General features: G+C 36.4%; 2 protein-coding genes across 2 annotated transcripts; one reads left to right on the forward strand and one right to left on the reverse strand.

The window, feature by feature from the left end:
* The first annotated feature begins 9725 nt into the window (after positions 1-9725).
* On the forward strand, positions 9726-25851 carry LOC105211532 (carcinine transporter). The gene is made up of 4 exons (XM_011183008.3): positions 9726-10507; positions 21525-21973; positions 24176-24368; positions 24437-25851. Exons 1-4 carry the CDS (start codon positions 10083-10085, stop codon positions 25371-25373), a joined length of 2004 nt encoding a protein of 667 aa, XP_011181310.1. The 5' UTR covers positions 9726-10082; the 3' UTR covers positions 25374-25851.
* LOC105211533 (ribosome biogenesis regulatory protein homolog) lies at positions 25617-27043 on the reverse strand. Its single transcript, XM_011183009.3, has 4 exons — positions 26791-27043; positions 26485-26737; positions 25920-26413; positions 25617-25851 (listed from the first exon to the last, which is right to left on the reverse strand). The coding sequence occupies exons 1-4, from the start codon at positions 26937-26939 to the stop codon at positions 25707-25709; spliced, it is 1041 nt and encodes a 346-aa protein (XP_011181311.1). The 5' UTR covers positions 26940-27043; the 3' UTR covers positions 25617-25706.
* Between the last annotated feature and the right edge of the window lie 45 nt (positions 27044-27088).

Raw genomic sequence — 27088 nt, forward strand, 5'->3', positions numbered from 1 at the left:
TCATTGTATCACTACAGCCCGACTATACCAATTATATGGATTTTCGGAATATTTAATTGGTTTTATACTGTATTTACCGAATATGTATGATATTTTAATAAAATTTAATGATTTTTTTCCTTGACCGCATTGTCGCTTAGCCTTACTTTGATCTACCTTTTTAACCCTTCTGTAACCATATTCACATCTTTGATTCTTTGTATTAAATTTATATTCTTTGATTGGGTATAAGTACACATATAAATCTATATCTATCACCCAATCTATATCTTTGGTCATCCAATCCTAAGCGCTTTTCCATTGTTTATGAGTTCTTCTAATAAATTTATTGCAATTTAACTAATTCATATTCTCTGAATGGAAAGTTAAGGCAACGTTTTTCACTACCTATCTCAATATAAATAACACAGCAACACAAAAAAATGTGTAATGACTTGGGGCTCTGTGCTCCCTGATTATATGATCGCTGAATCCGAATCTGGGGCCCATTTAACCCCATCAAAACTGGGTTTTGAGATAACCCCAGAAAACCAATATGGCGGACAACGATTTTTAAAAATCATCGGATTCGCTTGAAATTCGTTATTCGAAGGTTTTCGGGGTCGTTGATTACTAATCCGGTGTGGGTTTTTCAAAAATCAAAATGACGGATGTAATATGGGGAGGTTTTAAAATATGTCCTCCATATTGGTTCGCCATTTTCATCACGACCCCGCGAACCCCCCGACCACGGATTCGGATTCAGCGACCTCAAAAACATATAATACACCTAGTAAAAGACCCAGATCATGACAGACAATTTTTTTGGTGTGGGCTGTGTGATTAAACAATATTACAAAAGAATAAAAAGTAAGAAGCAAAGGTTAAAAATGACTCTGGCTTTGTGAAGATGTGAATACAAAGAAATAAAATTTTAAATTCATTACACTCAAGTTCACAATTCTCATTCGAAAATACAATTGCTAATTCATTTCTAAATTTAAAGATTTTGTTTAATGATTAAGTCAATTTAACAGTTTTTTATTGGTTATCTGAAACAGCATCGCAAAATAAAGGAAGCATATACATATGTTTTTGATTTGGCGCTAATTGAAATCTGCTGAATGCACTAATTGATTACACGATTGTACATAAGAGAGAAATGTAATTATTTAAAAATAATAATAAGACATGTGTTCGGAATAAATTCCACTAAAATATGGTTGAAATTTGCCGAATAGTTGAAATGTAGTTTGAAAAAAAGTTGGCGGCGCCACCTGATGATCTCACTATAAGACTGAGTGCATCCACAAACCCAGCAACAAAAGAAATACAAAATCAGACACTGAAAGCGAATTGACGGATTAAAATGTTAAAAAATGTATTTTTTAAGAAGAAAATCAAAGTATTAAATATTTATTTTTATTGATATAACACAAAAGATGATCAAGATATCCTGCTTAAAGTCCACTAGAATAACAAAAATTATCATATGTAATAATGAGAGCTGGGGTAATTCCTGGATCGATTTCACTCGCTATCGCCACCGAGTTCCATTATATTCAAGATTTTCGCTTTTCTCTTAATATTAGGTATATGGGAGCTAGGACCAGATCTTAAATATTTTTGGCGCTGAGGTACATGATTAAAAGAAAAAGATAATTCCTCAGAATTTATTTAAAATATGTGAGAATTTAACCGAAAATATAGGTCAATTAAATCATTGGTACAGAGGTTTTAATGTTGGATATCTGGTATTAAAAAAAGTATTAGATAGTACGATTTCCGACAATTTTTAAACGTGCGTTGCCACACTTCCTATGCAGTATTTGTGCAAAGTTGTATTCCAAAATCTTCATGGATTCTTGATTTATACATATATTGTAAAGGCCCCAGATATTAGATGTGCCTGTGGCTAATTTGTTACCGAAAATATCGGTAAATCTCTCATATATTTAAATTAAGAGGAAATCTTTTACTTTTAATAATGTGCCTCTGTGTTAAAAATGGGTAAAATCGGTATTTTTATTTATTTATATGTATTTATTGAGAATTGTCAACTTCGAAAATTACTTCCAAAACTGGCGAGGATCTTCATCTCAAAAGTTAGATAGTTCAGTGACTCCATCGGAAGCAATTACATACCGGTTTATTTGAGCAGAGTCCATTTTGTCCTGTTCGTCCCCAATTTAATTGCAGTTGTTTTGAACGTAATAAATAATCGACAAATAATCGGGTTAAAAGAATACAGCCCATATTAACGAATCCCATTTTTAATAGTAGATGCGACTTCATGTTAGTTGAGAACCTTTTCAAGTAATGGATCAAATTCTTTCTTAGTGAAGGCCTCCCCTACATGGTTCACTTTGTCATTATATAACTGTTTGTTTCTAGAATACTTTTACGAGCTTAAATACTCTAATATCGGCAAGTTGCGTTATATGTGTTGTATTTGGTGGCAAAGCGTATAATATAATGCCAATAGAATCACAAAAGTGGCTCCATTGTTAAATGAGATTTGCGTCCATCTACAAATAAAACAAGTAAAGAATGGCTAAGTTCGGGTGCAACCGAACATTTTATATTCTCACAATTTATTGATATAGTTTTTTAAGATATCTCACAATTTTCGGTATAAAGTCCAATGGAATAACGAAAATCATCATTGATAGTATATGATTTAATTCCTGAACCGATTTCACTATTAAGCCCATCGTATTTTTGAAAAACCTATAATTAGGTATATGGGAACTAGGGGAAGTTATGAACCGATTTTAAGCATTTTTGGTACAGAGACACACTACTAGATGAAAAAGATTCCCTCTCAATTAAATTAAGATATCTGAGAGATTTACCAGAATTCTTCATATTCGATATCCGGGCATCGAAAAGTTATAGTTCGATTTCAAAATTTTTTTCACAAGTTATGATCTGATACTGATCACATACAGTAGTTGTGTCATCAGGGTGTCAAGAAAATGATATATGTATATCGAATTTCATTGATATCGGTCTAGAAGTCCTGAGGTATGGTTTTTGACACTTAAGTGGGCGACGCCACACCCATTTTCCATTTTTTAATCTGATTGCAGCTTCCTTCTGCTACTTCTTCTGTAAAATTTAGTGTTTCTGATGTTTTTCGTTAGTGAGTTAACCCACTTTTAGTAATTTTCAACCTAACCTTTGTATAGGAGGTGGGCGTGGTTATTATGCGATTTCAACTATTTTTGTTGTTGTTGTTTAGCGGTTATCTATCCCTGTCTGAAAAGAAAGGCATAAATCTAGTTGTCGTCGAAATCATCTAACGGGAGGCCCAGGAAACGTGATGTTTCGACAGGGTTGGACCGAAGGGAAAGGGGTGTTAGATGAGTAGGTTTCGTTGGGCATGCAAAGAGGTGGTTAGTATCATGCGGGGACTCATTGCATGCAGGACATGTATTTTGTATGTCTGGGTTCAGTCTGGATAAGTAGGAGTTTAACCTGCTACAATATCCAGATCGAAGTTGCGCAAGGGTCACTCTGGTTTCACTCGAGCTCTTCGTCTGCTATAAGTGGTGGTTTGGTTCCAAGGACGCCATTCACTGGAAGGGAGTCAATGAAGGTGTTGATAGCTCCACTGTGAATGGCGTTTAGAGCGTGTCTAAAACTGTATGCGTCCGCAGTCTGGTCGGTATATGAATTGAGTTCGTCGACGTGTTGTAGGAATGATCTCTTGATGCACCTAGGGGGCGGTTCTGCTTCCAGCAAGTTTCTACATGGGTGATTACTACGAAAACGAAACTGCTTGGTTAGCAGTCGTTATGCTCCTTAATAGGAAGCATAATGGCCTCACTGTGAAGATGTGACATTGGTGACATCAAGAGACATCCTGTAGCTGTTCGGAGTGCGGTGTATTTACACGTCTGTAGCTTCCTCTGCTGCGTGTCACTGCATCCAGACGACCATACCAGTGCTGCGTAATTTACGACCGGCGGGCCGATAGCCTTGTAAGTGGCCAGCAACGTTTCTTTGTCCTTTCCCCAAGTGCTACCGGCTAGCGACTTGAAGATTTTGTCGCGGCTCTGTACTTTAGTGACTATCGCGGTCGTGTATGGAGTGAAGGAGTGCAAACTGTAAAGTGTGACTCCCAAAATCTTGGGATTGTTCACAATCGGAATTGGTGTGCCATCGACGTGAATATTAAGACATAGTCTGTACTCCTTCGTCCAGTTGGTAAAAAGGGTCGCCGTGGATTTAGTGGGTACGAGTAGCAGGCTCCTCGCAGAGAAGAAGCGATAAAGTTCGGGGAGGTAGCTGTTCACTTACGAACACATGTCATCGTTGCCAGTGCCCAACGTCATTATCGTACAATCATCTGCGTAGGAGGTAACTGAAATTCCCTCTGGTGGTTGAGGGATTTTAGAGATATATAAATTGAACAGTAACGGGGTGAGGACACCGCCCTGTGGAACCCCTTGTTTAATTTTCCTGAGTTTCGATGTTTTACCTCGGAATAATACAGATGATTGTCGTCCGCTCAGGTAGTTCATAATCCATCTCTTCAGCCCCGGAGAAAGTGTTGTTTGATCGATGTCTTCTAGTAGCGTTGTTTAGTTGACCGTGTCAAAAGCTTTTGACCGGTCCAACGCTACTAGGACGGTTCTCTTACAGGGTGGTTTTTGATTAAGACCATGAACTGTCTGGGCGTTTATGATGGGGAAAGGAGAGTTATCGGGCGATAAGACTCCCCTTGGTTGGCGGGTTTCCCAGGATTCAGTAGTGGAACCACTCTTCCGATTTTCCACATATCGGGTATTTTAAGAGTGGTTAGCGACAGATTAAGTACCTTGGCGAGATATTCTACTCCCGTTGAACCTAGGTGTTTTAACATTAAAGAATTGATTCCGTCAATGGCTACCGAATTTAATTTCAATCCGGTCGTCATGCTTCCTCGGGTTTGACAGGGATTTGACGGTTGACCAGAGCTTGCTCACACCAGTGGAAAGATTACAGGACTTCGAGTGCTCCACCCATTTCGTCCGCTTATAGTTGTTTACCAGTTGTCGAATCTCCAAATTGAGATCCCTTATGCGGGTATCACAGGGATCGACCTGGCGTAAGGAGTCACGCTCATTTGCTAAAACTGCCGCTTCAGCCGGGAAATTAGGGCTCATATAGGCAATTCTTCCGGCTGGTATGAAACGAGCAGTAGCATCGGTGATCACCTTACGGAATTGACGTTCGCCAACGATTACGACCGTAGGAATGGGAAGAGCGGCGAAGGCATTCTCATTGAATTCTGTGAAGCCGTCCCAGTTAGCTTTATTAAAGTTAACATAGGTGCGGTTGTCCGCAGAAATAAAGTCGGGAGGTTTTCAATCGAGATAATTATGGGCAGATGGTCTGATGCAAGAGTTAACATAGGTCGCCAGGTTATGCTGTTTATCAGACCACCGCTAGCAATGGTGATGTCTGGCGAGCTGCTGCAAGTTCTCATAATTCTAGCGGCTTCGTCATTCATTGTGCAGAATGTCGAGTCGTCTATCTGTTCTGCCAGCTCCATCCCTCTCCGATCATTTGACAGGCAAGAATGCCAAAGATCGTGGTGCGCGTTAAAGTCGCCAAGTACCAGTCGGTTTTCACCAGGAAGTAGCGCACTAATACTCGGGTGATATCCTGTTGGGAAACTTGTAACTGAGGGGATGTATATATTAAATATTTCGAGCTCGACATCGCCTGACCGGACAGCTATACCCTGACATTCTAGGATAGTGTCCCTGCGGTCGATGTCACCTTCGATATCGCTCCCGATCTTTACGTTACGGGGCCTTGCCCAGTTCCCCAAAAAGATTATATTCAAATATGCCCCTTCCTAGTGCGATCCGTTATTCCAAATTTTACTTTTATAACTTTATTTATGGCTTAGTTATGACACTTTATAGGTTTTTGGGTCTCGGCATTTTGTGGGCGTGTCATTGGTCCGATTTCGCCCATCTTCGAAGGTGACCTTCCTATGGTGACAAAAAACACGTGTACCAAGTTTCATCAAGATATCTCAATGTTTACTCAAGTTACAGCTTGCACAGACGGACGGACGGACAGACGTCCAGATTTAAACTTCACTCATCATCCTGATCCTTTATATATATATAACCCCATATCTAACTCTTTTATTTCGGGGTGATACAATCAACCGTTCATTCGGATTTCAAATCTACTCGTCACCCTGATCACTTTCCTATATATGACACTATATCTAACTCTTTTTGTTTTAGGTGTTACAAACAACCGTTATGTGAACAAAACTATTATACTTTCTTAGCAACGCTTTTGCGAGAGTATAAAAATAAACAACACAATTCACTACATATTCTACTCTTGAACTAGCTTTTGGTGACCTTCAGTAAGGGAAGATAACTATAGGTGGAAGTATAGTGTCATTAGTGGATATAACAGTTAATGCTGTTATGGTATCTTTTTCTGAAGCAGACGATATTTGGTAAACGTTTTTGTAATCTTGCTCTAACTTTTACCGAAAACCACTTCTCCCCATACCTCCATCTTTAAACGAAGTTTTTCTACCGTCTTTGGTTATTTTCTGGACCGTGTTCAGAAGATCGTCCCACATCCGCACAATTTCAATATACAGGAAACAATGATGTCTTCTTCTCTCTTTGTCAAATATGATTGGGGACCAAATTTGAAGGAGAACTTAAAGGTTCACCTAGGAATTCCATTATTTTTGTGACAGTTTCTTCATTACTCATTACAAAAATTTTTCAAATTGCAATAAAACTTATAGGGTATTGAAACAATTGCCTGTCGGTATATTGTAATATGTACTTTATTTCAATTTCTAGTGACCGGTTTATCAACAAAATCATGATTTTAATAAGATTTTTATCACGATATTGATATTTTTTCAAACGCCAACAGCGGATGCCAGAAAAAGTAGTCGTTCAGCCACAAAACCCCTTAGCAAACATAAAATTATGTGAAAAAAATTGGATATATTGACCAGATCAATGTCAAGACCGCGTTAGATGCAAATTATGCCCAACAGATGGAAGTGGATCAATGCCGTAAACGGCCATGAAAGTATCATTTGTACAGATAAACAAGTAAGGAAAGGCAAAGTTCGGCTGCGACCGAACATTTTATACTCTCGCAATTTATTGATATAATTTTATTAAGATAACACACAATTTGACCCATACATTCGGCATAGAATAACAAAAGTCATCATATATGGTATATTAGGGTTGATGTAATTCCTAAACCGATTTCACTCATTTTCCCCACCAAGCTGCACTATATACAAGACTATATGTTCACTTAATTTTGCTAAGATATCTCACATATTAACCGATATATGCGGAATAAAGCCCTCACATAATTGGGTATATGGGAGCTAGGGGAAGTTCTGATCCGATTTTTATAATTTTTGGAACAGAGACACACAATTAGGAGAAAAATTTTCCTCTGAATTAAATTAAAATATCTGAAAGATTTGCCGATATTTTAGGTGAAAAATTACCCTTACGCACTGAGTTCTTCATGTAGATATCCGGGCCTAAAATACTACATACCGGACGCCACGTCCATTTTCCATTTTGTAAAAAAATCTGAGTGCAGCTTCCGTCTGCCATTTCTCATGTAAAATTTAGTGTTATTGACGTTTTTCGTTAGTGAGTTAATTCAATTTTAGTATTTTTAAGATTTTCCAGATTTCAACTTTACGTCATCCTGATCATTTATATATGTATATATAACCCCATATCTAACTCTTTTATTTCTGGGTGATACAAACAACCGTTATGTGAACAAAACTATAATACTCTTGTGCAACATATTGCGAGAGTATAAAAATGCTTTACTGTAAAAGAAGATTTTAACTAGCAAAACACAAACATTTCGAAACCGCAAACAATTTTATTCTAAAGGTTCAACATGGTCACCATCAGACTACTGTAATGGTTTGGTGATGAGTACCTTGTAAATCCGTTATACCTCTTCATTTCTGTGAAAAAGGGGCTAAAACTGAGTCTAAAGTGTAACAGCAGGATGTTTTAGAAGGCGGGATATATCAGTTAAACAATACTCTCTTACATATGCATTATTTAACAAAATTAACTTTATTAATTAAATAATATTTTATAGTTTCATTTATAACGGCTTGAATTTGTAAGACTATAAACCACTTGACCCATTTGAATCGAAACGAACCGCGGTACAGAGACACTCATAAATTGGGTTTTGAACCGGTACAAGTTTTTACTGAATGTGTCAAACCTCTGAACCGAAATGCATCGAATTTCGCAGTGGTTTGCAGTATTACCATAAAATAAGTTCCTGATACTTGAACAACTCAGTTGATACGTGTTTTATATCCATTGGGCAAATGATGGTCAAAGTAGTAGACAACAGGAACAGTCCCACAATTACTGTCCAGAAGCTGCAGCGCAGAAAACAGCAACGCTTTGATATTTGTTACGGATTTGGAGCAACGTTCATATTAAACGATAAACCGCAGTTAATGGTTTGCAATGGTATGTAGTTTTTTATCACTTTCGCAGCGATCGACTTGTCGCGTGCTCACGATGTGACGTAAAAAACCGGCTCGAGGAACCCTCATGGAATTCCCATATGCTGCCGCTATAACGCTCATTCGTCTCTATTTCAAATGAATCATTCGATTTTGCTACAATTGCTTGTAACTCAAGATTCTCTGAATGTGGGATTTACGTTAAGAAAAGAGTCACCGAGAGCTTCAATGCATCTACTTATTATAAATGTGTATGTATGTATGCGTAGATAAACATGCATATGTAATTAAAATTCAAGTGAGTGGGGATAGTTTTCTTGTATATTGATACTTCCGCTCATTTAAATGCTTACATACATATGTTTGTATATTGAGTTGAACCAAGTGTTCATTATGGTTGGTAATTTCGCATATGTATGACGAATAGTTTAAAGTTCTTGCACTACGTGTGTTATTTCTAAGGAAAAGGCGGAAATTTTTTAGAACACCACAATTGAGTGTGGCGAATTTTTAATAATTTTTTTATATTAAATTTAAATGCTGTTTTAAAACACGTTCATGAGATTAAATACATATATATATATACTTATTATAACAACTTAGTCGGAGTAATTATCCAACTTTATACACAGCATATATACATATGAATGATCAAAAATATGCTACAACATAGAAGTAAACAGTCCATCGATATGATGGATGAAGGCGTTATCTTCAGAAGTTGACCAAGTCGCCATGTCGGCCGACTAGTTAGACATTAGTTTAAACTTGTTAATTTGACTGCGGGGTTATTGCACATATGATCTTCTACACAATCTTGACTATAAGACAGATCCTAATCTTTTGCAGTTTCAGTGTAAGTAGATAAAAATATTCGCCAGTTAACAAAAGAACCAGGCGCACTTGCTGCCACTAATTATCTCAGCGTGCTAATATAGTACCATAATTTAAATCGTGTAGCGAGATATCGCATACTAAATTCAAACCTGTTTAGAATTGCATTGCTTTTTGCAAGTGCTCAACCGAGTTTGTTTATTCTCCAAGCGACGACAAAGCTTCGCTGAAGGTTCAAAACATGTACATACCAATGTATATATCTCTTCCAATTAAATGGCAAATGAATAGTTCTTGAATTAACCATGTTTAATGTTGATGGTTGCCACACATCACAGCTTGAATCCGCTCACCGGCCCCACTCAGTTGTAACATTTTCAGAATACGCTCCAGAGCGTTGTTTAAATCGCAGCTAACCAGCAAAGGCGATTAGCTCGCTGACTAACTCGCGGCGGCGTTATTTATGAATTATAAAATCGTTAAACGACCAAGTCAACACTTCAGTCATTTGCTTGTTGCGCGTTCGAGTTGAAGTGGTGTTCTCGAAAGAATAACGTTTGCGGATCTTACAAGTGTCTATACACATACGTTCAGTACCACTTTTAATATTACTTCTATTAGAAAATAGAAATAACTGCAAATTAACTCCTACAAGTGAATAATACACAATAAGTATAGCAATTGTAACTTTATGGTTCAACACACCTTTGAATGAGAATATATACACATGTACTTACTTGAATAAATGAAAGTGAAAATGCCACAAGATACAATGTCAGAACGTCAGAATCAGGCCACCAGTGATATTACAGACAAATACGGACTTTCCATTAAGCCAGCTGCAACGTTCACCAATGTTGCATTCACCAACGATGAACATGGTGCGGAGACAATATTTCGGCGAAAGAGTGGTAATGCCAATGGTCTACAATTGGCGGAGAGCGGCAATGCCAAGGAAGCAACTGCTGCCGCACTACCCCCTATGGACTTCGATGACATCCTGCCATTGATTGGAGAGTTCGGAAAATATCAAAAAATTCTATTCCTGCTGATGATACCGTTCGCCACATTTGTAGCCTTCGTTTATTTTTCGCAAATTTTCATGACTCTAGTGCCAGAGCAACATTGGTGTCATGTGCCAGAACTAGAAGAGCTCACTGTGGAAGAGAGGTAAGTGCAAAATAATAATTATAATACATGCATATACTCGTTTTTTATTAAATTTGTTGATCGTCTCTGACTAAAAGCAATCAAATTGCTCAACAAACATTACATTACCCCTGCGCTTCAAATTCGGAAGAGAATGGAATGAATATAAATCAGTTACCTGGTTACTTGTTGTAGATCGAACAAAGAACCAGGAAAGAATTGATTTCAAAGTGATCAGCTGTTTAATGCTTTTAGAGCAATAAACGAGAATCTTGAACAATGGCGCATAATCTTCAAGTTTGCATACTAAGAATTTTTGGACAATAATGCCATTGTGTACACTTGTATATAGACTAGAACCACACAATCAGTAGTAAACTCGTTGTAGCTAAGAACAGTTTAATAGACAAATGCATAATTATGAATAAGTTATGTGAGTTCCCACTAAGCTTTTCCGTTTAGCATTATTAATGCAGTGTAGTCTACAACTTAATTTCTTTTAACAATATTGGAACAATAATTAATTATGATATTTACATACAATTATAAGCATTTTAATTTTGGATTTTGAATTATTTAGTGGATTTGTTTAGAGAAATAGTTGGTCGAGCTCACCTCCGTCATGTTATATAAAATATACAGTGAATATTTTTCAAACATTTTGAAATGAGTAGACCGCAATTTCTTCTCGGAAATATTTCACGAAGTTCTAAATCTTGTGATAAATATCATTTAACGGGTGATTTTTTTGAGGTTAGGATTTTCATGCATTAGTATTTGACAGATCACGTGGGATTTCAGACATGGTGTCAAAGAGAAAGATGCTCAGTATGCTTTGACATTTCATCATGAATAGACTTACTAACGAGCAACGCTTGCAAATCATTGAATTTTATTACCAAAATCAGTGTTCGGTTCGAAATGTGTTTATCGACAAATTTTGTTCAGCGATGAGGCTCATTTCTGGTTGAATGGCTACGTAAATAAGCAAAATTGCCGCATTTGGGGTGAAGAGCAACCAGAAGCCGTTCAAGAACTGCCCATGCATCCCGAAAAATGCACTGTTTGGTGTGGTTTGTACGCTGGTGGAATCATTGGACCGTATTTTTTCAAAGATGCTGTTGGACGCAACGTTACGGTGAATGGCGATCGCTATCGTTCGATGCTAACAAACTTTTTGTTGCCAAAAATGGAAGAACTGAACTTGGTTGACATGTGGTTTCAACAAGATGGCGCTACATGCCACACAGCTCGCGATTCTATGGCCATTTTGAGGGAAAACTTCGGAGAACAATTCATCTCAAGAAATGGACCCGTAAGTTGGCCACCAAGATCATGCGATTTAACGCCTTTAGACTATTTTTTGTGGGGCTACGTCAAGTCTAAAGTCTACAGAAATAAGCCAGCAACTATTCCAGCTTTGGAAGACAACATTTCCGAAGAAATTCGGGCTATTCCGGCCGAAATGCTCGAAAAAGTTGCCCAAAATTGGACTTTCCGAATGGACCACCTAAGACGCAGCCGCGGTCAACATTTAAATGAAATTATCTTCAAAAAGTAAATGTCATGAACCAATCTAACGTTTCAAATAAAGAACCGATGAGATTTTTTTAAATTTTATGCGTTTTTTTTTTAAAAAAAGTTATCAAGCTCTTAAAAAATCACCCTTTAGATAAAAAGGTTTAAATGTATACAGTTGAACTTCCCTTAATCAAATCACCATAATCCACAAAAAACTTCGAGATAGAGAGACTTCAGTGTTACAGAAGGTAATTTGTATAAAATTTGTCTTCTATTGCCAATTCAAGAGCTCGATTTATGAAGAACTCCGATTATAGACGTTCGAGTAATGTAATACTTTTACTTCATACCTTTATAACGGTTACCTCAAAATATTATAGTTAATGCAATAATATACTCGTCTACTTCTTAATATAATTTTAATTTAATTTAATTTGTTTTAATTAACAAAATGTAAAAATTGTGCTTTGACTCGTTTTAAATACGAAAAGTACGACTCGTTTTCCAAGGTTGTATAGTCCCAAGAACTATCTTTATATGAGATAATGGATAATAGATGTTATGTGCCAAAATTATAAGTAAAAATATAAATAGAGCATTTACAGCATTGTTCACGTTATTCAAACAAAATAACCTCCTTTGCACAACAAACAGCATGTAATCCGAGCACATTGGAAGTGTAATGCACACGCATACATACATTTGTGTAAATAATTTGTATAAATATATTTACTATCGTTGCATTTCAAAATTTTCCATTGCCAACAAGAGAGCAGATGGCTAAGTAGGGACAAAATTAATTCGAAGTAATTAGCCCTTTGGAACCTTTGTTTTGAAATTTCATTTGAGTACCTTATAAAACATCGAACTTTAATTCGAAACACTTGTTCGGGAAATGCATAGACGGAATCATTATAGGTATATATACATACTATCAAAAGAAGATATGTAGATCTTATATGTACATATGTAGATGCAAAATTATGCTACGTAGGTCTTCGTTAAAGCTTAAAAGAAATTTTGAAACATTCTAGCAAATATTTTTGAAAAGCATAATCCTCCTTAAATTTAAGAGCATATAATGTAAAACGCCTTATTGATTCCTCAAAAGCTGCTTCCCCCAACCTCGAACATTTCGCAATTTTCTGAATTCTTGTGCTTACTGATTTGTAAAAGAAATTAAGGTGGTTTCGATAAGTGACAATTTTCAAGTATAAAATATTAATTATTACATGCATACTAATTACTATTTTCATACTATACGTTCTAATTAAAAGACAAGCTTATATTTAACATACATGTTTACTCTCTGATTTGCATGCATAAGTATACATCTACATTCGTACTGAATTGTATTGCATTTGTAATTTTTTATTGTTTAATTATTATGTTATTACAGGCATATATATGTGTAATTGCCTAGTAATGTACATGTAATTATGTTTGCACACATGTTCTTCTACGCATACTTCGCTGCTCAATAATTCCAAACAAAAAAATAGTTAAAAGTAAGGAAGAGCGAAATTCGGACAGAATCTAATATGTTTAACTCGGAATAGGATGGAAGAAATTAATATTATATATGGTTCGTCGTTAAAAGCTTTAAATTATCAACTTAAAAAAATAGTTTTTACAAATATTCTGCACTACTCTCATTTAAGTCAGTTGAACTTCCATAACTCGAACTGTTGAATTGGCAATAGAAGTTAAAATTTCATTACCATCCAAAACTCGAAATCTCTCTAACTCGAAATTTTTTTGTGGTTTATGGTGATTAAGAGTTAGTGAAGTTCAACTGTACTTAGTATACGGCTCACTCCCGATCGAATTAAGCTGCCAACTGTTGCGCCAACTGTTGCGCCATTCAACGCATTTTCCATGAGCAAGTATTTTCTTTAAATAGCGTCAAACGAACTGATAAAGTATAAATGAAAGAATGTACAATATTGTGGGGTTTTTACAAATATAATTTGTGATTTTTCCCAATAAATAATTCATTCACGTTGTCGCCTATGAAAATACAGTACGAACTCGGTAATCGCAACTAATAGAAATTTAGGTAGTTGCACTTATTGAGTTTGTTGCACCCAACGAGGAAAAATATATAACAAGAAATATGACAAATGAAAATCGTTTTATGATATAGAAAGATTATTTTTTTATTAAAAATTTTATTTTTTAAACATTATTGTTGTCTGCACTTTCTTCTTATTAAGTGTTTTTGTTATAGCTCTTTCACGAATCTCCTTCAGAAATATAATGTCTTTTATTGGAATATCGTTTTCCTCAGCCCACTGAATGCATGTATTAAAAGATTGCATAGCAACTGATCCGTTTATTTTAGGAGGTGGAATAACATCCTCTTCGCTATCATCAGAATTTTCAATTTCTACGGCTTCTTTATCCACTTCTTGATAAGCAACACTTTCGTGCATCCATTCATTTAGCTCTTCAATTGTGAACGAATCATTTGGTGCAAGTTCTTGGAGCATTGATACAAGGATTGCGCGTTCATTTTCAATTTCTCTTTTTAGAATGCTGAGAGGAATATCGTCCTCTTCACTCCACTCAACATCAGGTTTCATTAAAATATTCCAGCACTTGCGAATGGAGCTTGCTGACAGTTTTTCCCATGAACTTACAAGAAGACAGATAGCATGTCTTAAGTTGAATTCCTTTATTTTTTCCTCCAGATGAGTGGTTTTATTCCCTATTAAATGCTCCAAAAGACTTTCGTTAAGTTAACAACGTTTTGGTCCATTGGTTGGAGAATCGCGGTACAGTTAGGTGGAAGACACATAACGGTTATCATTCCATCATCACTTTTCATCTCATTGTCTTTAGGATGACACGGGGCGTTATCCAAGACCAATAGGACTTTTTTGGGAAGTCCCTTGAATTCTAGAATATAATTTTAAACAAAAATTCAATACATTTCGTATTTCTCACCTCAGGAACAAACGTATGATGAAACCAGTCTTCGAAAAACCAATAAGTCATCCACGAGTTCTTGTTAGCCTTGTAGACAACGGGCCTTTTTTGAAAATTTTTGAATGCTCTAGGGTTTTTTGCTTTTCCAATGACAGAGAGCTTAACTTTGTGCTTATCGAAGCATTTGTGCATGCGAGAAATGTTATTCTTTCCTTACTAACTTTCCGACCAGGAGCAGATGATTCCTTGAAGCTCACCAACGTTTTATCTGGTATCTGCCTGAAAAACAATCCGAACTCGTCGGCATTGTAAATTTGTTCTGCAGAAAGATCAAGCTCCTTGATTTTATTTCTAAAACGTATTACAAATGGGCCGACGGACGCTGTCTTATTGGAAAGCTTCTCTCCACAAATTTTCAAGTGGCGGAGGCCATATCGCTTTTTGAAATTAGATACCCAACCATTACTTGCATGAAAACATCCTGTCTTTTCTCTTATTTTCTCATGGAGCTTGCGAGCTTTTGCTTTGACGATACCGACGGATATAGGCACATTTTCACTCCTTTGTTTCAAAAACCACTTGTAGAGAGCCTTTTCCATTCTTGGGTATTCACAAGATTTTAAGGTTTGCCGTTTTCCTGGCCCAGCTTCCATATTTGTGGCATATTTAAGTATACAAGCTTTTTTCTTCTTTATTCTCGTTCTTGTCGACTTGTGAACTTTATAATCAATACAAAGAGCTTTTGTCGATACACCACTTTCTAGTTTATCCAAAATTTCAATTTTTTCTTTAATTGTTAGTTTTATTAATTTTTTTGTGACCACCATGACTTTTACACATAAAACACTACTGGCGTGTTGCAAAATAAACTGATAATGAAAGTCATTTGTTGACAATTGCTCTTAATGCACACAAAAAACAGCAAAGTCGACAGAGCAACGGTAAAATAACGATCAGTTTGTGAATACATAACAAAAAAATGCCATAAGAAGAAACTGACAAAGAAAGAACTGAAGCAAAACATATTTAGATGTAAAGTTGCAGTTATTGAGGTCAATATTTTTGAGTAGTTGCACTTATAAAGGTTACAATGCTATGTTTTATAGTGTTGCATGAATCGAGACGTTGCGTGTATCGAGGGTTGCGGTTACCGAGTTTATACTGTACCCTCAATTCCGTAATTTGATTGAAAAATTGTTGATGAATCTGCCGCGCTCCCTTATTAACAAGTTTAATATTTGTATAATTTGTATGAATTTAATTTCATCGTTATAATGTTTATAAGATCTGTGGATGTAATGAACCCAACAAGTCATGCCCAATAACTAATATATTTGAGAACGAGCATTCTAAAAATGTATGTTAATCTTCTTCATCGCAATAAATAAAAATATGATTTACCCAATTATTATGTGACGGCATTTAGAATAAGACAAAGTGTGCATACAGTATAACCCTTTAAAATTGAAGCCACCATTTCCATTAAGACTACAAATACAAAATACAGCAGAAGTGAAAATTTGCTTTAGTCAATGCCAATTGGTGGTGTCGACGCTGGCATTAACTATGCACTAAGATACACACAATCAATTGGTTATTTTATACGTTCGCAGTGCAGTAAAGCTAACTTAAGTAATTAATTAACTGGAAATATCACGGAAATCTGACTAACAGAAGAAGACAGCTAAAACATTTTTAATTGTGTCATACATATATCAAATCGGTTTTGATGCTATTACTCACTTCTATACAATAATTACGATTTTTTTTTTCAACATGAGAGGGACTTCCCTTAGAGAGGGATAGAGTTTGTAGTTTTCCAAAATATTGCTGGGTGAATACACCACTGCATATGTACATTTGCATGAATAAATTAAAGCTACATTTACAACTTAATCTGTTCCTGAACCATAGAGTAGTCAATTGCAATTTCAAATTTTCTTAAACGTGGCCCTCTGCGACCCCCCCTTATCTAATAACAAACTATAATGCGGCTATTACATATACTACGAAACTATTCAAATCAAGTTTTGGGGCAAAATTTCGCAAACTAAAAATTTGTCTACACTCGCAACATGTTGCATTGAGATTGTAACTATTTTGTTTATTAGTATTCATATACATACGCCTTTTTAATAAGCACACTTGTAAGCTACCTATGTTTGTATGTATGTTTGTTATTGTTATTAGAATTTACTTCCAAATGCTGTCAGCGAGCAACTGGCAAGTGTTCAATGCTCAAACTGCCTTCAAGTGCATTTACAGTGTCATTATGTCCTAACGCTTTTGTGACTTTTAGTTAGTTTAGTGTTAGTTTTAGTTACCAGTTACCAGTATCATTCGTAAAGTCAACAGAAGGGGATTTCTGTTATTTTCATTAACTTTTGGAATTACGGCTGTCAAGTGGTAGGCGCTTACTACAACCGCTCGTAGATTGGAATCGTTGAAATCATCCAAGACCTTAAATAAGCTACTGTTGTGACCAAAACTAGTTTATAATAGTGGCAACTTCGTTGTAGAAAGATTAGTGCAAATAAGCGCGTTTGGCATTTGAGAAGATTCAAATGTCTACGTTAACGTCTTTGTATTTCTACTGGCTATCTGACGGGACACGCCCTCTTGCATTTACATTCATATTTACATATTTATATATGTTTGTACTTTCATATTTACTCCGATGTGTGTCTGGTTTGTGAAATGTCCACACATATGGTTTCAGCATTAGTTGGACATTGACTTGTGAATAGTGCAAAAACTTGAAGAATATAAGTTGTATGTAATCTCAAGCATGCAACAGCTCATTAGTGCGAAACATTTAGTAACAGCTGGTATTCATTAATTTCGAAATTCCGAAATGGAAATGGATGTACATACATATATTAGTTTTAAAAGATTAGTTGATCCCCTTAACCACAAGAGAGACAACCTTAATAAGGGGAATTTTGGATTTTTTTAAAGAAAACTACTTCATGGATTGTCACTCGCTACGTCGTGGCAGAAAACACTAAAATATAAAGGATTATTATAATGTAAGGTTTTGTTAAAAAATATTTGAATTTAAGAAAATGGTAGACTTCGAAAAAAATTCTGAATAATAATAATTTAAAATCGTTATATGTATTTATGATATTTGAATAAGTTTGATTGCTCGTGTTTAATCCTAGATATTGTCATGATATGTATATACACATGTACACATTTTCAGAATAACGAAAAATAGTTATCGAGATCAATTCTGTCAAATTATACAATTGAAAACATTCACATTCACAAATAATTAACAAGTGTACTTATTTTATTTGAAGATATTCAACATGTTGCAACTCCGAACTCGCAAAATACTGTTGGCAGCTCATGGCCACTTGCCTGATTGCGACATTTCTGGTATTTCAAGAAAAATAAGAAGTGCTAGTAATACATATTAACCAAAAAATAACGACTCAGTTACATAAGTATGTATGTGAACAATAAGTAGTCGAAATAATTAATATGTCTTTTAATAGCAGAATTTACTATATTTATCTGATCTTATCTTCATAAACGTGCAAAAGTTGATTTCTTGGATAAGGTAGATATACCAAATATACATACATATGTATTACTTAGTCCACGCTCTGAAACGTCCTGCTTTTGCTTTATCGAATCTTCGTACATCTGTTATAAACAATTACTTCAATTTGTATTGATCCAATAGGTTCAGTGAGAGTATGAAGATGGAACTAATGACAAGCGTTTGCCAAATTCATAATTTATTTATTTATGTCAATATGTTGTGTAAAAATAATGGTTCCTTATGTGCACCTGTACTCGTCACTTGAAGGTCAGTGACATGTTCCGTTGACACAATGTCGTTAGAAAGTATTTACATTTTACGTTGCTTTATTAATGAGTATGTTTAAAATAGTCATAATTAATTTTGCGCTAATACAGCACCTTACGCCGAATAGAATTCAGAAGCACACAACAGAATCGTTTACATTATTCGGCTGAGTGCACGTAAGCGCACTGTTTTGGCAAGAGCGCAGCAAGGTTCTTTATTGTATCAAGGCAACTAACTTTTAATCGAAATTTACCGTATTTAATTTCGACCAAGTAAGCCATAATTTACTAACAACCTAAAGCCGCACAACTGTCAACAACAAAAACTACAACAAGTGTATTGAAGGTCTATCCGCTAGTCATATAAATGATTAACTTCCAACTCATTACAAAAACTTATCTACATTAAATCTCACGTAAATTAACATGGTCGTAAAGCTCGACAGCATTTTTAACTATAACTAAGCGTAACTTGTTGCAGAGAAAATTTATAGCTGTATGCCATTTACTGTGGTTTGTAATATTACACATGTATTTGTTGTTGCATATGTGGGTTCGAGCAAACTTGCTTCGTATCAATCAAAATTAAGAAAACATAAGGAGTGGTCTCAGTCCATAGAACTGACTTAAGAACTTAAAAACATAGAAATCAGATTTGGAATATTAAATAGTGAAGATAAAATATATCTCCCCTGTGCATATAAAATACATATAATATGTTTAGCGCTTAAAGTAGTTAAATGATTATGATTTAATACAAAATACTTCCATTTAAAATTTTCTATTTGTACATATTTCACTCAGATCCAGTTCCTCAATTTCCCGATGTTCACAATTTTTATACTCTCGCAAAAAAGTTGCTAAGAGAGTATAGTAGTTTTGTTCTCATAACGGTTGTTTGTAATACCTACAACAGTGATCAGGGTGAAGAGCTGATTTCAAATCCGGTTGTCTGTCTGTCCGTCCGCCTGTGCGTCTGTGCAAGCTGTAACTTGAGTAAAAATTAAGATATCTTGATGAAACTTGGTACACGTGTTTCTTGGCACCATAGGAAGGTTGCTTTCGAAGATGGACCACTTCCACGCTCACAGAACGGCGAAAACCAAAAATACATAAAGTGCCATAACTAAGTCAGAAATAAAGCTATAGAAAATTTGGTACAAAGGATCGCACTATGAAGGGGCAGGTTTGGATGTAATTTTTTTGGAGAAGTGGGAGTGACCAAACCACAGTGATTCAAAAATAGCAATATCGCTCATCACTAATACATACATATATGATCATTTTTTAATTCCTCTAAATTCCTTACTAAAAACATTGTTATGATTATCTGGCAAATTGTTATTGAAGTTCAATAAGTTTTATAAATGCAACTTCGGAGACATCGTTAAGAAAATCGTAACGGATCCTTGTCTTTCTTTTCTTGTGCAAAGCCTTGAAAATTTTCTACTGTTTCTTCCACTTCTTAGCAGCTTCTCTGGCCAGAGGCATATACATATATTCCCTCGTTATCGGAATTTATCTGTAAGGTGGTACCTAGTCTGGAAGTCGGAAGACGATTATGATGTCTAATTTTTCTGAAAAGACATCCCACTCATTCCTCTAGTTTGAATCCATCTGCATATATACTTATCCCTGTATTTTTATCAACCTCACCCCCATGCCACTCCTCTCTAGTGGGACAGGCAATATTGAGGGACGAATTTATATTTATTTCGGACGGTTTATGTAGGAATGGGAACTTGCCAAGTATATTATAGTGTCTCTTATTATAGGTTACTAGTAGGGAGGATTCTCTCAGTATAAGTGACGCCTAGCAGTTGCCAGTTTCTTACTGAATAAGTTTATAGGCAGTAGGCAGAAAAACGCGCCTGACTTGGCGTTGTTCTAATCTCCATTGATGCATATACTTACTAAATTTGATTTGAAGCAAAATTCCCATATATTTCTTGTCAATCTTTGGTCTACATTCTATCTAACTTATACGAGTTGGTAGATAAACTCTTATCAGCGTTTTTTTCATATAAGATCACGTTGACACAAAAACCCTTAAGAAATAATTTACAATATATACTATATGTACATACATTTGATCGTCTATATATTATACTTTAGAACCGAAACTTCAAACAAGTATACATACGTTCATTTGTCTATCTCCTCTTTGGTACTATTATTGTGTTAATAGATTGGTTTGCTACCCATTCGTGTATGAACTACAAGCTAAAGCAAAGCATTGAGCTCAAACTCCCAAAGCTGGCAACCACAGTTATACAAGTTATACATGGGTACAAACAGATTGAAATCTATGATTTAATCACTTGTGTACAGTAAAATCACCTGTTGAATGCGGAGATTGTTTGCACTTACATTTTGAAATTTCGCATAGTCAAACATTTATTTTTCGGAAATCGTGACACACAACTATTTCCACTAGCTTAATCAAGGTCGCGTGTTCGTTCTCAGTCTATTGTGCAGACGCATGTACGTATGTACATATGTGTGTATGCACTGACCGGTCAAACTTAAAAATTATTATTACCATTCACTATTTTTGTTAGGCCTTATATACATACATACACATGTATGTGTGTGTGTGATTATTAAACATGCAGGTGTAGTCACATATTTCTAATACGCAGTGCGAGTATCTTGTGATATTTGTGAGTTATGTTAAGCTAATTTTCTTGCATATAATACACTCATTAATAGCTTTGTTCATTAAATCTATTTCCTACTCATGACTTTTGACTTATTTTTTACGCAGATTGGCACTCTCAATACCGAGAATGCGCGGAATTCGGGAGTACGACAATTGCAAGATGTATGATGTGAATTACACGGAAGTGTTGGCCAAGGGCATGCGCAAGGCGGATCCGAGTTGGCCGGTATTGGCTTGCCGTCAGGGCTGGTCATACAACTTCACAGATTACCCCTACCCCACGGTGGCAACCGAACAGGATTGGGTTTGCGATCATGATGCGCTGCCAACATATGCCCAGTCGATATTCTTTCTAGGGGCGATTGTTGGCGGCCTACTGTTCGGCTGGATCGCAGATAAATTCGGTCGTATACCTGCATTAGTTGGCTGTAATTTGATTGGCTTTGCAGCTGGTGTAGGCACTTCGTTTACAAGAAATTTCTGGCAATTTGCCTTGATGCGGTTCTTTGTGGGATTCGCGTTTGATAATTGCTTCACAATGATGTATATCCTGGGTAAGTATTGAAAAACTTTATTGTCAACTAGTAGACCCGTTGATATGAATAAGGTATACGAGTTTTTTTTCTAGTTAACTCTTAGTTATATCGAAAGGCGAAGGGAATTACATGAAGAAGAATAAAATAATAATGAAATAATAAACTCGATATAGCTGGCATAAATGTTAACTTACTGTAAATATTAATACTTATTATAAAGTATTTAGTTGATAACAGTAACATTTCACGAATTAGAAATTGTAGCCTTCTGAAGAGCATCAATTCATTATTTTTTTACCAGCAGTAGGTCAGAAATTGTATGTATGTATGTGATTGGCGTTGCAACCGTTTAGCCGGTTATAGCCGAATCGACGATAGTGCGCCACCTCTCTCTCTCCTTCGCAGTTCGGCGCCAGTTGGAGATCCCAAGTTTAACCAGGTCGCTCTCCACCTGGTCCCTCCAACGGAGTGGAGGCCTTCCCCTTCCTCGGCTTCCTCCGGCGGGTACTGCATCGAACACTTTCAGGGCTGGAGTGTTTTCGTCCATTCGGACAACATGACCTAGCCAGCGTAGCCGCTGTCTTTTTAGTCGCTGAACTATGTCAATGTCGTCGTATAACTCGTACAGCTCATCATTCCATCGTCTGCGGTATTCGCCGTTGCCAATGTTCTGAGGACCATAAATCTTGAGCAGGACGGGAATGATAAGCGACTTGTAGAGCTTGATTTTGGTTCGTCGAGAGAGGACTTTACTGTTCAATTGCCTACTCAGTCCAAAGTAGCACCTGTTGGCAAGAGTTATTCTGCGCTGGATTTCGAGGCTGACATTGTTCGTGTTGTTGATGCTGGTTCCCAGGTATACGAAATTATCTACGACCTCGAAGTTATGACTGTCAACAGTGACCTGGGAGCCAAGACGCGAATGCGCCGACTGTTTGCTTGATGACGGGAGATATTTCGTCTTGTCCTCATTCACCTCCAGACCCATTCGCTTCGCCTCCTTATCCATGCGGGAAAAAACAGAACAAACGGCGCGGTTGTTGCTTCCGATGATATCAATATCATCGGCTGTACACTCTTGTAGAAGATTGTACCTTCTCGGTTTAGCTCTGCAGCTCTTATAATTTTTTCCAGCATCAGGTTAAAGAAGTCGCACGATAGTGAGTCACCTTGTCTGAAACCTCGTTTGGTATCGAACGGCTCGGAGAGGTCCTTCCCAATCATGACGGAGCTTTTGGTGTTGCTCAGCGTCAATTTACACAGCCGTATTAGTTTTGCGGGGATACCAAATTCAGACATCGCGGCGTAAAGGCAGCTCCTTCAAAAGGGGGGTGTCTCATCCGAGGCTTTCGTAGATTTTTCATTGGTACTTCGTTTTTATGTGGTGGGTCCCAAGCCCTACGCACAACCGCATAAGAGGGCTTCGCCTTCTCACTTTAGCTCGCCTTCAAACGGATGTCTGTTGGCTACCCAGAGGATACTTGGTCTAAGACCGGAAGTCGTGAGCTGCTTGAGCCACATGCAAAAGCATCGTTCCTGGCCACTCCCAAGTGAATGGCAGTCAGAAACTTTCCTCAGTTACGTGAACTTCTACATATGACTCCATCCTCCCCTATTGTAACAACATTTTTCCAATGCCTGGAAATGTTTGATCTTGCAAATTGCGAGAGTATAAAAAGTTCGGTTACACCTGAACTTAGCATTTTCTTACTTGTTAATATACATATTTATGTACATACATATGTACATATATGTAGGTTTGTCGATGTTTATAAAAAAATAGCAGATGGCAAAGTTGAGTAATTTTTTTAAATCATATTCAGGAAACTATTTGGCTACAATTTATTATACCGTTGGAATCGGATCTTTCTCGGTTTTTCTAATAGTGGGAATATTACTCCGTAGGGTTATAGGATTGATAGGTAGTGAAATTGCTGTGTGAACCTTATGATATTTTAAAATTCGGAGGTTTTGAACATTCTACTTGACTAAGAATAAAAAGCTATCATGTATATATGCCAAGTCTACGTGGGAGGGCATTATTATTGTTGCTTGATATATTTATAGTATCATTTAAGCTTCAGACCCAACTCAATATCTCTTTTGCTTTAAAAATGAAACTTTTTTTTAATTTTTATTTTTTTATATTACAACTACAACACATAAAATACATAAATAACACCATCTTAATTTTTTTGTATACTAAAATTTTCTTTGCAGTTCTAGAATATGTTGGGCCTAGGTATCGGACATTCGTCGCCAACATGTCGATTGCATTATTCTTCACTGCAGCGGCTTGCATTTTACCTTGGATAGCGTATTTCATTGCAGACTGGAAGCTGTTTGCCATCGTTACATCTGCCCCGCTTATTTTGGTCGTACTGACACCTTTCGTAATACCAGAATCTGCAAGGTAAATTATACAAAGCGCAGAGTGCAATTAATTTGAGTTGACATTCTAATATGCGATATTTCTTACAGATGGCTTGTATCACAGGGTAAAGTGGATAAGGCTGTATCTATACTGAAAAGACTTGAAAAAGTTAATGGCAAACACGTACCCGTGGAAACATATCAAACATTCAGCGCTAGTTGCTTGAAGTTAAAGCAAGAAGAAACAAAAAATAGCAGTTATTCCATACTAGATCTATTTAAAACCCCGCGATTGCGTCGAACCACACTTCTACTTATTGTCATTTGGATGGCAATTTCATTGGTGTTCGATGGCCATGTGCGGAATGTAAGCTCTCTGGGTGTAAATGTGTTTTTCACCTTTACTGTGGCTTGCTTCACAGAGTTTCCAGCCGATACCATTCTAACAGTCATTTTGGACAGATGGGGACGCCGTTGGCTGGCATGTGGTTCTATGGTGGCTAGTGGTATTTTCAGTTTGTTCGCAACACTTGTACCGCCAGGCATTTATTTTGCTTCATTTGCCATTATGGGTCGCTTTTTTGTTAACATTTCATACAACATTGGCCTGCAATATGCAGCTGAGATCCTACCCACCGTTGTGCGAGCACAAGGAGTTGCCTTCATTCACATTATGGGTTATGTAGCTAGCATAATAGCCCCCTTTGTTGTGTACTTGGAGAAAGTTTCACCGGTTCTTCCACTGGTAATTCTGGGTGTTCTAGGTATCATCGGTGGCCTGCTGGCGTTACTGCTTCCTGAAACCCTTAACCATGATCTACCACAAACACTCACAGATGGTGAAGAGTTTGGGCGTGGTCAGAGTATTTGGGATTTTCCATGCTTGACAAAGAAAGTGGATGAACCTAGGAACTTGGAAGAACGACATCAAAATTTTGTGCGTTCAACGCAAACGGGTGCTTCTCTACGATCTTCAACTCGTGGAGAATTGCGATCGAGTATATTAAGGAGGTCCGTGAATTCCCGATACTCATCAAAGCTTTAAACGCGCTATTAATTATTTAAGTTACAACAATTAGCAATAATTTATCATAAGTATCTTTGAAGCAATGCTTCCTAACTATTGAACAAGAAGTTAATTGAGTCCATAAACTTGTGATATTAGTAATAATTTATGCAAATGTATGTACATGCATGTATATATGGAAGCTACTTTAATAAATTAGAAATCTTACCATTGGATTAAGGGTATACAATATTCAATAAAATATTTAAGAAATAACTCAAATTTACATTTCATTCAAACATTCGAAAATGTTTGGAATTTGTTATTTTTATTAAACTATGTATATCTACTTAAATATATGTACAAAAACATTTATCGCCTTTTTCTGCCCACAGCTATTTTCTTACCAGGTGCTCGTTGGCCACGCCCACCTTTTGGCTTTCTGCCGCCCTTGCCGCCTTTGCCACCTTTTCCCTTCTTCCCCTTCTTACCTTTCTCAATAGGGTTGGACTCTCTCCTGCAACACAATTTAAAAATCAAATTTACATAAAACAAATATGTTGTACTTAAATATATCCCACTTACTGAATCCTATCATCGTTCTTTTGAATGGAAATCGCTTTCTCAATATCATATTTTGGTTTCTTGTTTAACACGCTCTTTATTAAATCAAGATTAACCTCCTTCTCGGGTTGTGCGCTGATATGTGAAGCTTTGCGCTTCGCGCCTGGTATCAGTTCCTTTACACCAATACCACGAGCCTGCTTTTCCTTAGGTAATTTATCTTGGAATTTTCCCACAGATGCCGTAGAGGATTTAGCAACAGTAACTGCCGTGAGCAACTGTCCAGAGGAAGCAACTTCTGGGCCAAAGTATCCACCTCGTGGAACTTCCACTTTTTTCGCGCGGACAATATTTTTCATGCGCTGTATTTCATTCTTTGCAACCTTCTCATTGCGCAAATCAATTTTCTTCTGAAACATATCTTCATTTGGATCAACATTTTTTGGTACTTCCAACACCCATTCTTTTTCTTTTTCAGCATCCGCTCGTTTGAAACCATAAGTGGGTACCCATTTCTATATAACATAAATAAGAAATATATTACAAATCAATAACATGTAAGAAAACTTTAAATAATGGGACTTACATCGAGTACGTTGTCGTAAACTTTCTTATCCTTCTTTTTCTTCTTAATGCCTTTTTCTTTGGCGAATTTCTCCCATTTAGTAAGAGGCTTTGGACCAGGCACTTTACGTAGTCGAGGCAAAACAGTAGTAGCTTCCGGTAACTTCGCCACAATACATTCGTCAACGCGCTCTGTCGGTAGCTCCCAAATCGAATTAATCAGCAACTGAGTATTATCACGAGTGAGCTCAAGCAAATATTGCTCCCTATTATTTCTGCAATACTTTATATATAGAAAGTACTTTATTATTCGTAATAATTTCCATACCTAAGTTGACTGTCTTCCAAGTCGTTTGGATCAGTACACAGTAAAGATCCGACATCTAAGCGAACTTCCAAATGTTTATCTACATTGATTGGTTTGTATTTTTCTAAAGCACGTTGTTGCTTTTCCAAAACTTCTTTTACAATATCCATTTATAAAATATTTAGAATATCATTTATATAAAACCAAACTAATTTACAATTTGCAGTCACAAATCGTTTTCATTCACTTTAAAAAAAATCAAATAATGATTGCACGTGTATAACCACGGTTGCATTTCACGTATAAACAACAATTAGTG

The sequence above is a fragment of the Zeugodacus cucurbitae genome, chromosome 4 (genome assembly GCF_028554725.1).
Source record: "Zeugodacus cucurbitae isolate PBARC_wt_2022May chromosome 4, idZeuCucr1.2, whole genome shotgun sequence".
NCBI lineage: Eukaryota > Metazoa > Arthropoda > Insecta > Diptera > Tephritidae > Zeugodacus > Zeugodacus cucurbitae.

Bases quoted from the DNA above. Each gene is read 5' to 3' on its own strand.
- LOC105211532 (XM_011183008.3), top strand. From the start codon at position 10,083: ATGAAAGTGAAAATGCCACAAGATACAATGTCAGAACGTCAGAATCAG. The intron at 21,974-24,175 runs GTAAGTATTGAA...TTTTCTTTGCAG, and splicing joins CACAATGATGTATATCCTGG to TTCTAGAATATGTTGGGCCT. The intron at 24,369-24,436 runs GTAAATTATACA...TATTTCTTACAG, and splicing joins GTAATACCAGAATCTGCAAG to ATGGCTTGTATCACAGGGTA.
- LOC105211533 (XM_011183009.3), bottom strand. From the start codon at position 26,939: ATGGATATTGTAAAAGAAGTTTTGGAAAAGCAACAACGTGCTTTAGAA. The intron at 26,738-26,790 runs GTATGGAAATTA...AAAGTATTGCAG, and splicing joins TTGGAAGACAGTCAACTTAG to AAATAATAGGGAGCAATATT. The intron at 26,414-26,484 runs GTAAGTCCCATT...TATGTTATATAG, and splicing joins TTTACGACAACGTACTCGAT to AAATGGGTACCCACTTATGG.